Source organism: Podarcis cretensis, assembly GCF_951804945.1.
Source record: "Podarcis cretensis genome assembly, chromosome: 1".
Taxonomy (NCBI): Eukaryota; Metazoa; Chordata; class Lepidosauria; order Squamata; family Lacertidae; genus Podarcis; species Podarcis cretensis.
This window is the reverse complement of record NC_137170.1, coordinates 14,714,545-14,729,240: the sequence shown is the minus strand read 5'-3', so window position 1 is coordinate 14,729,240 and position 14,696 is coordinate 14,714,545. Positions and strand designations below refer to the sequence as shown.

Sequence of the window (14,696 nt, the reverse complement as noted above, 5' to 3'; positions counted from 1 at the left end):
CCGCAAAATTGTTCCACACCCACGCCTAAATTAAGCTGGTGAAATGAAGAGAGTTTAGAGGAAAACCAGTAGTGAGAGATGACTGTGATCTCAGTCCAGGTACTGTAAACAAATTCCTAGGCTGTGTCCTTAAATGTGCACTGTTCGTAGGAAGCTGCCTTATACTGTCATACCTCGGGTTGAAATAGGTTCGGGCTAAGTATTTTCGGGTTGTGTGCTGCGGCGACCTGGAAGTAACGGAGCGCGTTACTTTCGGGTTTCACTGCACGCGCATGGGCAGACGGTCAAAATTATGTCACGCACATGCACAGAAGCGGCGAATCGCGACCTGCGCATGCACGGGCGCGGGTTGCGTTTGCTTCTGGATGCGAATGGGGCTCCGGAACGGATCCCGTTCGCATCCAGAGGTACCACTGTATCTGGTGAGATTATTTTCCTGTCTAGCTCAGTATTCTCCATACTGAAAGGCCTCAGCTCTCCAGGGTCTGAGACTGGGAAAGTTATTTTCCATCATCTGCTTTCAGATCCTTTAAAGAGGCGATACTAGGAATTGAACTCGGTTCTTTGTTCATCCAGTGTATGTCTTCTGGCACTGAGCTAATATCACTCTGCGTCCTCAGTTCTAAATGTGCAACTGCCCCTCTGAGTGCCTGGTTCATTAGCATCCAGTAAACAAACAAACAAACAAACAAGCAAACAAACAAGCAGCCTCACCTTTACTTACCCCTGTTCTGGAGCTTGTAGGTCAGGCTCAGAGACACATTTCAGCAGTTTTTTTTGGCGTGTGTTATAATCTCGTGCTGAGTAACGAGGAGTGAACTCAGTGGATTGGGAACCCAGCCAACCAACAGAGTCTCTGCCTATTGACAGCGTCTGTATCCAAAGTCAGGTCCAGTCCTAGGGTCGGGCAACATGGTCAGACAGTCCAGGGGTCAGGGAATCTGATGATCAAAGGACAAGAAGCAGCAAGGTCGGACCAGGCCTGATAAGCATTGTTTCCAGCATCTGAGTGAGGCTGGAAGCCCTGCCTTAAGAAGGCTGAAGCCAGCTGGTTCATATCAGCGCCTTCTCCTCTGAGTCCTTGAAGACTGATCAGCTGCTGGTGGAGTCACTCCATCTTCTCCCTCTTCAGGCTGCTGTTCAGCAGGTGAAGCTGACTCCCGGTCCATGACAGCATGTAACACAAAGGTAAAGGTAAAGGGACCCCTGACCATTAGGTCCAATCATGGCCGACACTGGGGTTGCAGCGCTCATCTCGGTTTAGTGGCTGAGGGAGCCGGCGTACAGCTTCTGGGACATGTGGCCAGCATGACTAAGCCACTTCTGGTGAACCAGAGCAGCGCACGGAAACACCGTTTACCTTCCCGCTGGAGCGGTACCTATTTATCTACTTGCAGTTTGATGTGCTTTCGAACTGCTAGGTTGGCAGGAGCAGGGACTGAGCAACGGGAGCTCGCCCCGTCGTGGGGATTCGAACCGCCGACCTACTGATTGGCAAGTCCTAGGCTCTGTGGTTTAACCCACAGCGCCACCCGCGTCCCTATGTAACACAAAGCCATTGTCTAAAACAAAGCATGGCTTATCATGATTGAGCAGCATGCTGTTGCCCGTTGCCCATTTATTCCAGTGACCCCTCCGTGTGCTGGATGAGAGAGGAAGCAAACCCAAGTGTATGGGCTAAGCCCATACTCTAGTTTGTTTCTTATACTGCATGGAAGGAGGAGTAAGGAGTAAGTGAGTAACATGCACCAGCACGCTAATCATTTGCAATAAAGTTACTGGGTAAACCATGATGTGTTTTAGACCATGGTTTTGTGTTGCATGCAAACCAGGCCAGTGTGAACTTCTTTCTGTATCTGGGTTTGTCACCTCCTCTTTCATTTTGTTCTCCAGATGCAGGCCATTAGTTAATTGGTCTTCTCCGGCTCCCTGTGTGCTTTGCCTCGCCTTCCATGCACAGCAGCCAACTGAGCAATCTGTAAATTGTGCAGAGGAAAGAGCGGGTTAGAGGCCTGTCCCTTGTCACTTGATATTTGAGTGCTCCTCCTTGTGCCATATATTCATTTTTTATTTTCTGCTGTGACACCTAGCTATGAGCAAAGAACTCTCTGGAGCATCTTAAAAGACAACTTCTATTAAAGATGAAAAGTTAAGCAAAATGCAGACAGTAGATCTCACAGTCGGAGGGGAATTTAATATACAGCGGCATTTCAGAAGCCTTAATTGGGAAAGCTGTTGAAAGTCTGTGCCTTGGCTTCTTTTTCTGGAGTCCTTTTAGAAGGCTACATAAGTGCAAGGAAAGGAATAGTGCATGCGTCTTAACCTTAGTCAGAATTTGAGGAGCTTCCTCATCGGGAATCAAACATGTGGTCCTTCCATCTCATTGTTGTCCTCCTCCACTTCTGCATCCCTTCATTTCTCAGCCTTGCGGATTGTGTCTGGGAATTATGCTAGGGATTGAACAGAAGGAGAGAACTAATTTATGTCACGTGCATGAGCTAGAAATCAACCACAGGCTCTTTCTTTTGAAATATGTCAGTGATAAGCTTGAAGAAGGTAAATGGAAACCATGTTATCGCTCATTTGTCCTCGTAACTGTGTTAGATTTTAGGCTGTGTACACATCATATATTCAAAGTACACACACTCCAAAGACTCTTGGGAGCTGTAGTTTACCCCAAGAGGGTTGCTGTTAACAAACTACATTTCCCAGGATTCCTTTTTTGGGGAGGAGTGGGAAAGGTGCTTTAAATAAAGGCAAGCAGCCTTACTCTTTCTGTTTTATGTAGAAGGCTGCTTTATTTGAAATCAGACCATTTGTCCATATACCTCAGCCTTGTCTTATACTGAGTGGCTGATAGATCTTCAGGGTTTCCACACCTTAACTGGAGTTGGCAAGGATTGTACTGGGAACCTTTACATGGAAAACACGTGCTTGACCACTGAACCTCTTTACTACGTAAATGGTATTCATTGAAACTTTCCAGTGCAGGCTTTCCTTGCCAGATCGCCATGTCCGCCATATGCACAAATTGCTGCACCTGGACAAAGCAACGTTCTTTTTATGGCAGATATTTGGCGTGGCACAGCTGGCTGCAGTCACAGAAAAGTCCGGCGCCTAAACAGAACAATGATTTGGAAGAAGCTTTCCAAACATCTTCTCGTCGTGTCCTAGAATTGCCTCTGGGTTTCACCCAAAGTGCAATTCTGCCACAAGTTGGTATGACCCACCTCTGTCGACATCCGAGGCATTTGAAAGGAAAACAAAACAGATTTCACTTACTTTTGTCATGGGGCTAAGCGCTACCCTCCTTCCGCCATATGGGCAAACTGCTAAGCATGTTCTGGAATCGGTGAGCACTCTGGGAATTAAAATTGCTTGCTCTCCCGGTTGCTGTTTCAGGCGCGGTGCCATGCCAGTTTTGGTTACAGCGTAGCTTTATTAATTCCTCCAAGGAAGCCCACCAAGGTAGCAGCTGCTCAATTTTTTTGCTGCAAGAGGCATCATGTGTGGTACAAACTGCGGCTCTGCCTCTTGACATTGGCCCAGTGGCTCAGGAACTCAAAAGATGCTGGGGGAGCAGCTGTCTTGCATTTAATGTATAAATAGTCTAGGCTCTCTTGTGGTCATTCCAAGATCCGATGGGTAACTGGGTAATCCTTGCCTTTTTGATCATTGCATTCCATGCATCTAAGTCCTCCATCTTGTTTTCAGCCGGGGCTCCCTTTCTTTTCATGCACTGAATCTGCTGCTGGAAATCGTTGGTGCCAACAATACTTCTAATACTCTTCAGAAGTGACTAAGAAGGCAGATGATGCTCTTCCAAATGCTTTCATGTACAAATGGGTGCTCTGAGGGCACTGTAATGTCTGGTATATATTTAAAAGATCCACGTGAAGTAAAATTAGCATTGCATTTGGCCTTTCTTATTGTTAATGACCCTCTCTAGCAGCTGCTTCAGCTTTTCCCTAAAATCATTCGAAGGCTTTTTAGTTCAGGGAAAGGCGAGTTGGAATGGGCGATAGGATAAGGGGCGCATAAAATTATGCATGATGCAGAAAAAGTGGATAGGAAGAAGTTTTCCCCTCCTTCTCTCAACATGCCAGAATGTCACAGCAGTGTGCCGATCAGTAATTGCACAGTTCAAAGATGGAGTTAACTCCATGTAACATTTTTACAAATCCGTTTCATTTGTTGAGGCATTAGGGGGAGAAGAAGAAAAAAGAAAAGAAAAAGAAAGGGGGTGGAGGGAGGGGAGATGGATGGGGGTGGGGTCGGGTAGCGGTGTTTCTATTTTGCTTAATGTATGTAGAGTTTGGTGTCAGCATGCTTGTGTTGTTCACTTGTGTTCCTTTGGTGGTGAGAGAAGTTGGGGTTGGCCTAGGGTGTGATTGTTTGTTTGTGATTGGCTGTGGTGATCTTTGTTTTCGTGTGTGAGTGGGGTGGGTGGGTGTTTTGGATCAGGTTAGCCATATTGATTTGTATGCTGTTGGTGGATTATTGTCATTGTCCTGTTGGGCTGTGTATGTGATAAAGGGGAGCCATACCGGGGTGAAGGTGTCTTCTGTTTGTCCCCGTGTCAGTTTCAGTTTATTAGTTAATTTTTCTAGTAGGGCTGTTTCCCATACTATTTGGTACCACTGGTCCATGCTGGATTTGTAAAAATGTTACATGGAGAAAAAAAATACGAGGCATTACACTCACACTGTAAAACAAGAAAACCCTTAATAAAATATTATTCAAAAAAAAAAAAGGAACAAGAGGAGGAGGGCATACTGATGGTGAGAGCCATCCCCCACTACAAGTCGCCACCACTGCATAGCCCACTTCTGACCACAGAAGCTGCTGTTTTGGCTAGCAACCACAAAACACACTTCTTTCCCCGCTCACATGTTCTAAACTTTTTAGAAAGCCACCATCAGCATCAGAAAGGAGAAAAAGAGGCAAAGCCTCAAAATGGTATTGTGCAGGGTGGTGGTGGTGGTGAAATTTAATAAAATCATAAAATGCCAAACGTAAAAAAAAAAAAGATGGAGTTAACTCTTTATTAGCAAAAACACGATCTCCACAGACTTGGTTGAGCGCATAGGCGCCGACTCCATGGGGCCTGAGGGGGCCCGAGCCCCCTCAAAAATTCGTTTGGGGGGACTCCGCCCCCCCAATAATTAAAAAAAATTATTAGTTATATTATGCTTTGTAAAATCACAAAATTATGTTGGTATTTTTTATTTTCCTTGTTTGACGATAGTTACCTTTTAAAATACATTCAGTAATGAGTTAAAACAAAGCCACTCCCGATCTAGAGAGGGGGTGGGGTTGCGGGCTCTCGACCCATCAACAATCTCACGGGGCTGGCGTCAGCCCCGCGAGAAGCGGGGATTCCCCCTAGCTCATTAATATTCACCGCCCACGGCGGCAGCCAATCGGCTGCCGCAAAGGGCGGGCCCTCACAGGTTCACTTAAGGTCGGGGCAGCCCGGGGCTCGCCCCTTTCGTTCCCCCAGCAGCAGCGGTTTGGAGGTCTTGGGCCCCCCCAATATTTTTTATAAGTCGGTATGGGCCCCCGCCCCCCCAATATTTTTTATAAGTCGGCGCCCCTGGTTGAGCGTCAGGCCTAATGAGCAGAGCAACTCATTCCTGGTGGACTTCCTCCATGAAAATCAGTTGCTGAAACTGACATCCTTCCCTAGGCATCCTAGACATGGTTTAACCCTAAACACCCTGCCTTCTTATGCAGCCAGTCCAGGAGGCAGACCTGGCTGTCAGTTTCCTCCTCCTTAGCCTCCGTTTCGTCTTTGTAGAACTTGGCAGTGAGGAGGATGGAGGAATACCTAGAATTATTGGGCTCTGCCTGTCGTTGGCTAGAATTCTTGACTTTTACCCTACCAGTTCCAGTGGGCAGCTTTGGCCCTTTTTATTTTAAAAAGTTACGCCATAATCCAACACAGTCAGATGTGTTTAAGTCCGTTGATTTCAGTGCATCTGAGCACAGCTAACTTGGTTTGTGGCCTTGGCTTTTATGGCAGAACTTACACCTTTACAGCATACTTGACCTACATTTTTCATTCGCTGATCCCCTTGTGTATGCTAAACGTATCTGGCTATTAACACTCAGCCTGGGTGTCTGAATAAACATTGGATGTGTAAATTCAATCTTGGCATCCTCTTTTATATATTTCTCCCAAGGCGACTCCATTTGCAGACTGTATTGAAGCAATCATTAATCTATCAGGATTCCGTGTACATCCCTTCATAGAGCTTTGAAAGTATTCACCAGAGCTATTTCCCCCCTGTTTGTTATTTCCATGTTATAGCACATAATGGAAGCTAGAATATGCATAATATTCCCTATTAATCAAAAATATGGGAAGTGTCATTTATAAACCCGGGAACATTTTGAGACGTGGATGTTTGGCCGTAGAGAATAAACTTAAGCATGAGGACCAAAAATGCAGCAGTAATGTCCTTGAATTGCAAGACAATCCTCATGTCAGTTGTCAATCACATTTATGTAAACATTATGTAAATTAAATTGTGCTTTTAAGATGGAACTGTTTTCTGTGGCCCCTTGGTTCGCGCTGCCTTTCAGCCTTACTTTTGTTACTAGATGTTGCTTCAGATTCTGCCATTTTTCTAGTGGGCAAATGTTTCTCTTAATTTTGGAGGAATGGGAGTCAACCTTAGTGATGTTCATGCATGTCTTCTTTACTTATACAACTCTGTACACACTTTCTTGTAAGTCCATTGTTCTTTTCTTAATAGGCATGTGTAGGATTGCACTGTTTTTTGCTTAATCCAGTTACACGTTACCTTTCTTCCAAGGCATTTATTCCCAAGTATTTCTATACCTTAGATACAATATAAAAGGGAGCAGGAAAGGAAGCAAATACAAATACAGATCCTTTCATGATTATTGTTGGGATCAGGTGAAATGGCCGCTGAGGGAAACAGGTCTGAGAGGGGAGGAGCCGAATATCTGCTTGCCTTGGCCAAAGCTAATGGAGTTGATCTTGCTGTATTGGGAGACAGTTCTAGGAGGGGAGGAATCACATGACAGTTGGTCCCAGCTGAACTGCTTGAGATTCTGTATCTGGAGATCATGTTCTGCTCCATCAAAGCAAAATAGGCATTCTACACATTGAAGGCCAAATTCTGAATGCGGATGTAAAGCTATAGTCTGGGCTCAACCAGATCAGACTATAGGTTGGAACTCTCATGACCAAATGCTCCTCCATGCAGAAATGTTACCTGCACATGAAAAATTAGGGACATTGAATTTGATCCATTTGAACCAAACTGAATTCTGCCATGGGCTCTCATTTTTTGTGTGCTTGAAAATGCAACTGTCTCTCCCCATCCCCCCTAGTGGGGCTCACAACCCAACTGGCTTATGCTATAGCCAGAAGCCACTTTGTCTCTTACCTTGTTAAGTACAAAATATAACTCCTGTGTAAACCATAGCCAGAAGTCATTTCCCTTTTGTCTCTTCAATTGTTAGGTACAAAATATAACTTCTTAGTGAACAGAGCAGTGGCAAAGTCCATCTGGGCCTGCGAGTGACAAGGGGATGATTTCAGCATTTAATGGCGTGAGGCTTTGGCAACCTTTGATTCTTCTTCTTAGCTCTTGCCAAAAGTCTCTCTCTCTCTCTTTTTTTAAAAAAGGATATAATTGAAACTCTACTGGAGAGAGAAATTGCACAAATGTCATGCCAGCCATATTTTGGCCCCTGTTTCCTTCTATTAATCTCCTGGCGAAAGGTTCTCATGAAATCTGATTGCAAAAAGAAATGGCTTGATTTGTTCAACAGGCAGCGATGGCACTGAACATCTGGTTTACTGGCCTAAATTGATCCTCCTAGATAATAACACTGTCCTTTTTTTTCTTTCTTTCTTCAATATTACTTTGTTCAGAGCCGCCCAGAAACTTAACCTGTCCTCGAAGAGAAAGAAGCATCATGCCCCATTGCTGCACTCCCATGAATTCTCCATCTACGCCACTAATTTTAGTGGCATTCTGCAGATGTGTCCTCCTCCTGCACCGCCATGCCTTTTAAGAGCTGTGTCGAAAGTCAAAGAAAACCCGGGGATTGGGAAGGTATTTGAATCTCTCCATCGCTTTGTTACTCCTTCATTAGCATTTAAAGCCCAACAGGAAACGTAAAAAATTCAAATGTATCTGGGATCAAGACTGGATAGCAATGATGTTTCAGTCCCTTAGGAGGCTGATCTGCTACATCAAGTCTTTGCAACCATTGGTCAAGGATGAACAAGCTGTGCGTTGCTTGGATTCAGATCACAGTGGACAGGTTTCGATTTGCAGTTGGCAAATCTTTATACAGTCGTACCTCGAAAGTCGAACGGAATCCGTTCCGGAAGTCCATTCAACTTCCAAAATGTTTAGAAACCAAGGCACAGCTTCTGATTAGCTGCAGGAAGCTCCCGCAGCCGATCAGAACCTGCGTCAGACGTTTGGGTTCCAAAGAACATTCACAAACCGGACCGGAACACTCACTTCCGAGTTTGTGGCGTTTGGGAGCCAAAACGTTTGAGGCGCAAGGCGTTCGACTTCCGAGGTACGACTGTACCAAACTGAACTGCATGCTGCAGAGATTTTCTCTTTTTTTGGGTGGGTGGGCTGGATTTTCAGATACCTTTTCTGGTGTGAGTGTCCAGCAGTGGAACAGACTGCTTCAGAGGTCAGTCCCCCAAAGAATCTTGGGAACTGTAGTTTTTAAGGGTGCTGGGAATTATAACCCTGCTTGAGAGAAACTGTAATTCCCAGGATTCTTTGAGGGGTGGGGGTGGTCATATGCTTTAAATGTGCTTTAAATGTATAAAAGGTAAAGGTAAAGGACCCCTGATGGTTAAGTCAAGTCACAGACGACTCTGGGGTTGTGGCGCTCATCTCGCTCTATAGGCCGAGGGAGCCGGCGTTTGTCCACAGACAGTTTTTCCAAGTCATGTGGCCAGCATGACTAAGCTGCTTCTGGCGCAATGGAACACTGAAACCAGAGCAACGCACGGAAATGCCGTTTACCTTCCCGCCAGAGCAGTACCTATTTATCTACTTGCACTTCTTTTTTTGGCGTGCTTTCGAACTGCTAGGTTGGCAGGAGCTGGGACCGAGCAACGGGAGCTCACCCCGTCACGGGGATTCGAACCGCCGACCAAGAGGCTCAGTGGTTTAAACATATAGACAGCTCCAAATCACATACAATGACTTCAGTCATATGCTGACTAAATCAGGTTGTGCTTATTGCAGTTGATTGGAAGGTCTTTCACAGCAAAGCTGCAACAGGCTTCTTTCAGTAAGGGAAATGACAAGAAAATACACTGGAAAGTGTGAGAGAGCATTTATTTTGACGCAACATCATCTAACGTCCCTACGAACAAATCAGAATGAATGCTCAATAATTAACAGGTTGTCTGGAAGTTCCCTTTGTGCTACTATAGGATACTAGAACTGATCCAAAGCTTTAGGTCCAGCTTCTTTCAACAATCTGATGGGGTGGGGTGGAGGGGAGGCAGCAGACAGTGTAGCTGAGACCTGGCTTTTTAAGGAGCCTGTAGCAGTGGGTTTCTTTAAGTTTTTCTTTCTTTTGAATAACAGCAGAAAGGTTTGCTGCTGCTTTGGAAGTGGTACTAGAAGTTTCTCTAGCAGCCCATTGGTTCCTTCTGCCCAACAGAAGGACACTCTGCCATTTTGGGTAGAAGAAAAATGATGCCCTACTAAGCGTTCATTGAAGCATTTTTGCTTGTCTACTACGAGAGGCAAAATGGCAGGCTAAATGGATCATTGGACTGTGTCAGTAAGGGGAACCCTGCACGATCTTAATTTAAGGAAGGAAGAAACATTTCCAGGGAAATTAATCTAACAGGGGTGACTAATACCAGGTATGGCAAGGTTCCCAGAGATGTTTAGCTGCTCTTATGTCAGCAACGTTTATTATTTACTTATTTCATAAATTTGATATACTGCATAATAATAATAATAATAATAATAATTAATAATAATAATAACAATAATGCAATACACCACCTTCAAAGTGGTGCTCAGGAATGAAGAGTTTGCTAGCCACACCACATCTGAGGCCCATGAGTGGGGATTAGATCCGGTGATCCACTGGATTTATCCCAGCTCTGTGATACTATGGTCCCATGCGTTGTGTTTTTGATATGGAAGAGACTTGCAGGAGCGCTCCTAGGTCCTCAAAATGCAACACGGAATTTGGGCCTAAGAATGGAATCGCAAAATGAAGTTTCTTAACGAGTGCCGTGTTTTTGCAGCTGAAATCTTGGGAGTGTTTAATTCACTCTCCCAAGGTTTAGAAAGAACACGAAGTAGCTTTGGAATGCATAATTATACAGGTTACTGCCGATTTCCATTTCAGGGAGGTACTAAAGTACCAAGTCGAGCTTCAAAGAAATCCCCACTGAGTGATCATACAAATTGGAACTGAGGTCAAGAAGCTTTAATTCCTTTGATATTCTGCATCACACTGTATATGATAAAGTCATTCTCAGTGAAAAAGAAAGATAATATGGCCAGGGCCAAACTAATGGTGCAAAATGTGGATGGCTCTTTAGGGTTCTGGAGAACAGCAGAGAATATTAACATTGGCTTATTTTACTATACTTGAAACATATTTAGAATTTTACAGTATTTTTTTGTCTTAACTGCAGTGAGGAGGTGGTAGGGCACATTTCTGTGGCCGCTGGTGTTTGTGAGTAGCTCTACACATCCCTCTCCTTCCTTGGAGCATTTATAGGGAAGAAATGAAGGATGTTCAGGAATCATGCTTTGAGGGATGGACTCCTCTCCCTGGTGAGCCTCTCTCTTTTGCTTACTTGGAGTGCCTTGGCCTTGCAGCTTCATTTGAAGAAGAGGAGTTGGTTCATGCTGATATCTAAAGTACTGAGGCAAGACTGAGATCTCAAGTGCTATTCCCTTTATATCTTTTTGGTTCTCCTGGCTGATGAGTCTTTGTTGTCTGTGCAAAGTACACCCACCCCTATAGGTTAAGCACCCCCCGCCACCAAAGTTTCCATCAGCAAGCTCCTATTTCTTTGCTCCTAGATGGTGTGATCCCATCCTGCACATGGATATTTCTGGTGCTGTGTGGCAGTAAGCTAGTTACAATCCTATCCTCTGCTTTGTCTATGGGTTCGAGGGGGAGACAGTAATATTGGACTCTCTGTTTTGGACCACTTATTTTGTACACGTAATGTTACGGCATCATCAACAGTAGGACTGAGTCCTGCACAGACACAGGACCTGCACTTAGATTCTACTCTTCCTATTTCATGCCTAGAACTATATCTAGAGGCATCACTAGGCTCCCTTTGTAGCCTTATTAGACTTCACCGACTGGTGGGGTCTGCGTTGCTCCCGGGAGGGAGGAAGGAAGTCAAATGACACCTAGGTTGATTCAGAGAAAGAGTTTATTCTGCTTTCCGGATAGCAGAAGGCACTTGCCTGGTCAGTCCACAGTATGTCCAAAGAAATGAGAATTTTCATGCAGTATATATATCCTCCAGGCACCCTCTCCCCCCTTCCCCAGGAATTCAAGCACGTCAGCTTATACATGTAAGTTGACATCCATGACCACAGTTATTCCTGTTCCGGCACTCTTGATCATAAAAGGTTGTTCCTGTTCCTATACTCTTATCTGGGGCAGGAGGTCACCAACCCCTGGCGCCTTTCCCGGGTCTCTTGTCAGACAAGGTCTGTGCCTCTTTTGTGGTCAGGATGTAAGATAAGACCCAGATGTGTCATCCCTGCTCTACTGGAACTGGCAAGGCCACTCATTGCTGTCACAGACTGATAAAGGAGAGAGCTTTGAGCACTTGTTTATACAGCTGGGTTTTGGCTCAAGAGCTCAAGTTAGAGCATTTTAGAAATGCTCCCTTGGAGGAGGAAAAATGGGGATTTTGGGTCAGTTTCAAACTGACTGCACAGAAACCCATTCCTTCACCTTGGCAAGGAGACATATTGGCATTCCCTGTTCCCTTCTGGGCAAGAAGTTGTATCTGTGCCCCCCCCCCCAAATCCCTTGTTCCATTGGCAAGGAGCTGTTACCCCTCCACCATCCCTTGTGCCATTGGCAAGGAGATGTTGGCCACCCTGAGCAGTGTAGCAGCTGCCCGGGGAGTGTGTGGATGGGCAGGTTGTCTCCTATCCATTTTGAGCCAGAGTGGAGAAGCACGATTTTTGTGCCCCCTGGGCATACGTCCTTGGTTGAGGCCAATCCGTCTGACCCCTTGGTACATCCAGAATTTCCTTCACATCAGCAGTTTTCCACTAGTGTAAGAGTTTCACCAGTGTTGTTAACAGCCAGGTAGATTTCCTACACGGGCAACTTCAGGTTTCACCGACAGACGTGGCATTGGGAACAATCCTATCCGTGCCCAGAGGGCATAAATCAGGAATAGCACTGCACAGCTTGTTGGCTACCACTACAGATTCAGTTCCTTGCTAGAGATTTTGCAGACAGATTATTTTTGACTACATAAACATACATGCAGAAAAGCCAGTCTTGAGGGATTCTTTTGTTAAGAGTGTAGAATCTAAACATGTGTTGTTCTTTAGCAAATTAAGCCCCCATTGATTCGATTACTGTCATTCATTGGATTTCCCCCCCCCCTTGTGAAATTGTGCCTTAAAAAAACCCAAAACCTAATAAAGGAGCGCAAGAACTAAAGAAACATATTACAACTTGCAAGAATTTCCCCCCAGTGTATATCTCTCTAAATTACCTTGTCAGATGAAAGCTGGCTCTTATGATTGAGCTAGAGAAAAGGTTACCGCTTTAAACTTCAGAACTCTGCTCGTTTCTGGAGAGCTGAAAAAGGAGCACCGACTTGTGTTAACATTTTAAGCACAGTTATGACAGAATTAATTCATGGAATCATGGAGCTGGAAAGAGCTAATTTAGTGTCGTCGTCAGCAACTAGTTTTGCTAGAAGACCACTTTTGAGAGGTCTAGGTTCTCAATCCGCCCCAACCTTTAAGGTGACGTGGCAGTAAGCCCCATTGCCACAGCTGTCAGTCATGCCACACCTTCTAGGCTGGTTACTTTGGGACCCCATAATCCTCTTAAAGGGGCTGTGTTTGGCACCAAAGACCCCCAGTTGCTGATTCCCCAATCTTCCCTCAAGTCTCTCCCATGTAAAAAAATGTTCCCTACCACAAGGTTTCCAGACAAATGCTCCACTCTCCTCCTCCTCCTCCTCCTCCTCCTCCTCCTCCTCCTCCTCTTCTTCTTCTCTGGCATAAATTCTGCTACCTTTACCCTCTTGCCTCTAACCATAGTTTACTGTAACATTTGCACCAAACCAGGCATTCTGTGCAACCAGAGTAGAAGTGGACTTTCGTTGCCTGGTTAGGGTTAACCATGTAGCTGCCAAGATGATGCCCCGTTACGGTTAAACTGACATCTGCACCGAACCTATAATTTAAGCCGATAGTGGGAATATTCAGAGGACACCTTCATTGCTAGTACAAACATCCTAAGTCACCAAACTCAGAGGAATGTCTCGCACCATGCTAGGCACCTGTGAAGCCATCTACAGGCAAAGTCAACAAGTGATGCCATCGTTGCTCATGTTTTCCTAAATTTATGTCACAATGCAAATGTCCACCAAATGGTGTTCAGGTGAGGGATGCATTTGTACTGGAAATATTGGAGAGAAAATGAATGCATAAGCCTGTGTTCCAAGTCTATTAGCCATGTTTGAGAGATGCAACTCTGTGCTAGGCCACACACATACAACATGGAATGCTTATGGCCCTGTTAATTTGATTAATGTTACACAGCAAATTACTTATCTTGTTCCCTAGAAGTGCCAATAACCTCAGAATTCACATCATTTCAACAGGATCTTGGTTAAGAGGCAATAGTGCTGTAGTTTGGGCCCCCCTTTTTTAAAAAAGAAAAACCGAAACATTTTTTCCCCCACGTCTCTTTGAGTGCTATTAAATTTAATGTCAGACTAGTAGGAAAGATGTTTGAAAGCCATTTAATACTGCTACCAAAAGAAGTTAGATTATGCTCAATTTCTGACATTAATGTGCTACTTAAGATAATTTATCAGATTGTGGTATTAAAAAAAAAAGACATCCTTTTTGCAACGACTGCTGCATTGCATTCTAATTTGACTGCCCCCCCCAACCTATGTAGATTAGTAAGGAACTTCCCTTCTCCCCTGTGAAAAAATGTTGTTTTTCCTGGGGTTCTATTCTGTACACGCTTTGTAGCGCAGCATCGCTTACCAGAGTAACTGTAAGTGCCTGTCTTTTTCCTAAGCTCCTGTCAGGGTTTTTTTTTTTTTTTTAAAGAAAACAACAATTGTTGGAATGACAGAATCCTTTGATGTCAGACAATTGAAGGGTGTGCATGCACGCGCATGCCCATGATTGCATGAGAGAGAGAACTTGAATCATCCAACAACGTACGTGGAAAAATCATGCGTTTTGCCTTCTATCATTTCTTAAAATGACATTTGGTCTTTTTTGTTTTCTTATTCATTTCCCCAAGCCATAGCCAAGTCCCACTAACATGATTTACTGATCCTGTAGGCTTTTTCCTAAGCTGCTTGTATGCCCTAATCACTTCTCCTTATGATAGCTGTTTGATGGATAACAAATAGCTACTTAATTTTGTCATCTTTATTGCCGCTTGTTTCCTAATGACTG

General features: G+C 44.6%; 1 protein-coding gene and 1 long non-coding RNA gene across 3 annotated transcripts in view; one reads left to right on the top strand and one right to left on the bottom strand.

Annotated features, from left to right (window-relative positions):
- LOC307209025 overlaps positions 1 to 14,696 on the bottom strand; it is a 442,352-nt gene that overhangs the window by 178,019 nt on the left and 249,637 nt on the right. The gene's annotated exons all lie outside the window — the stretch shown is intronic.
- KIF26A (kinesin family member 26A) overlaps positions 1 to 14,696 on the top strand; it is a 163,686-nt gene that overhangs the window by 119,678 nt on the left and 29,312 nt on the right. For both annotated transcript variants that reach the window (XM_079980029.1, XM_079980030.1), the window contains exon 5: positions 7,913 to 8,096. In XM_079980029.1, the coding sequence (XP_079836155.1) occupies positions 7,913 to 8,096 (184 nt within the window). The remainder of the gene's footprint in view (positions 1 to 7,912; positions 8,097 to 14,696) is intronic.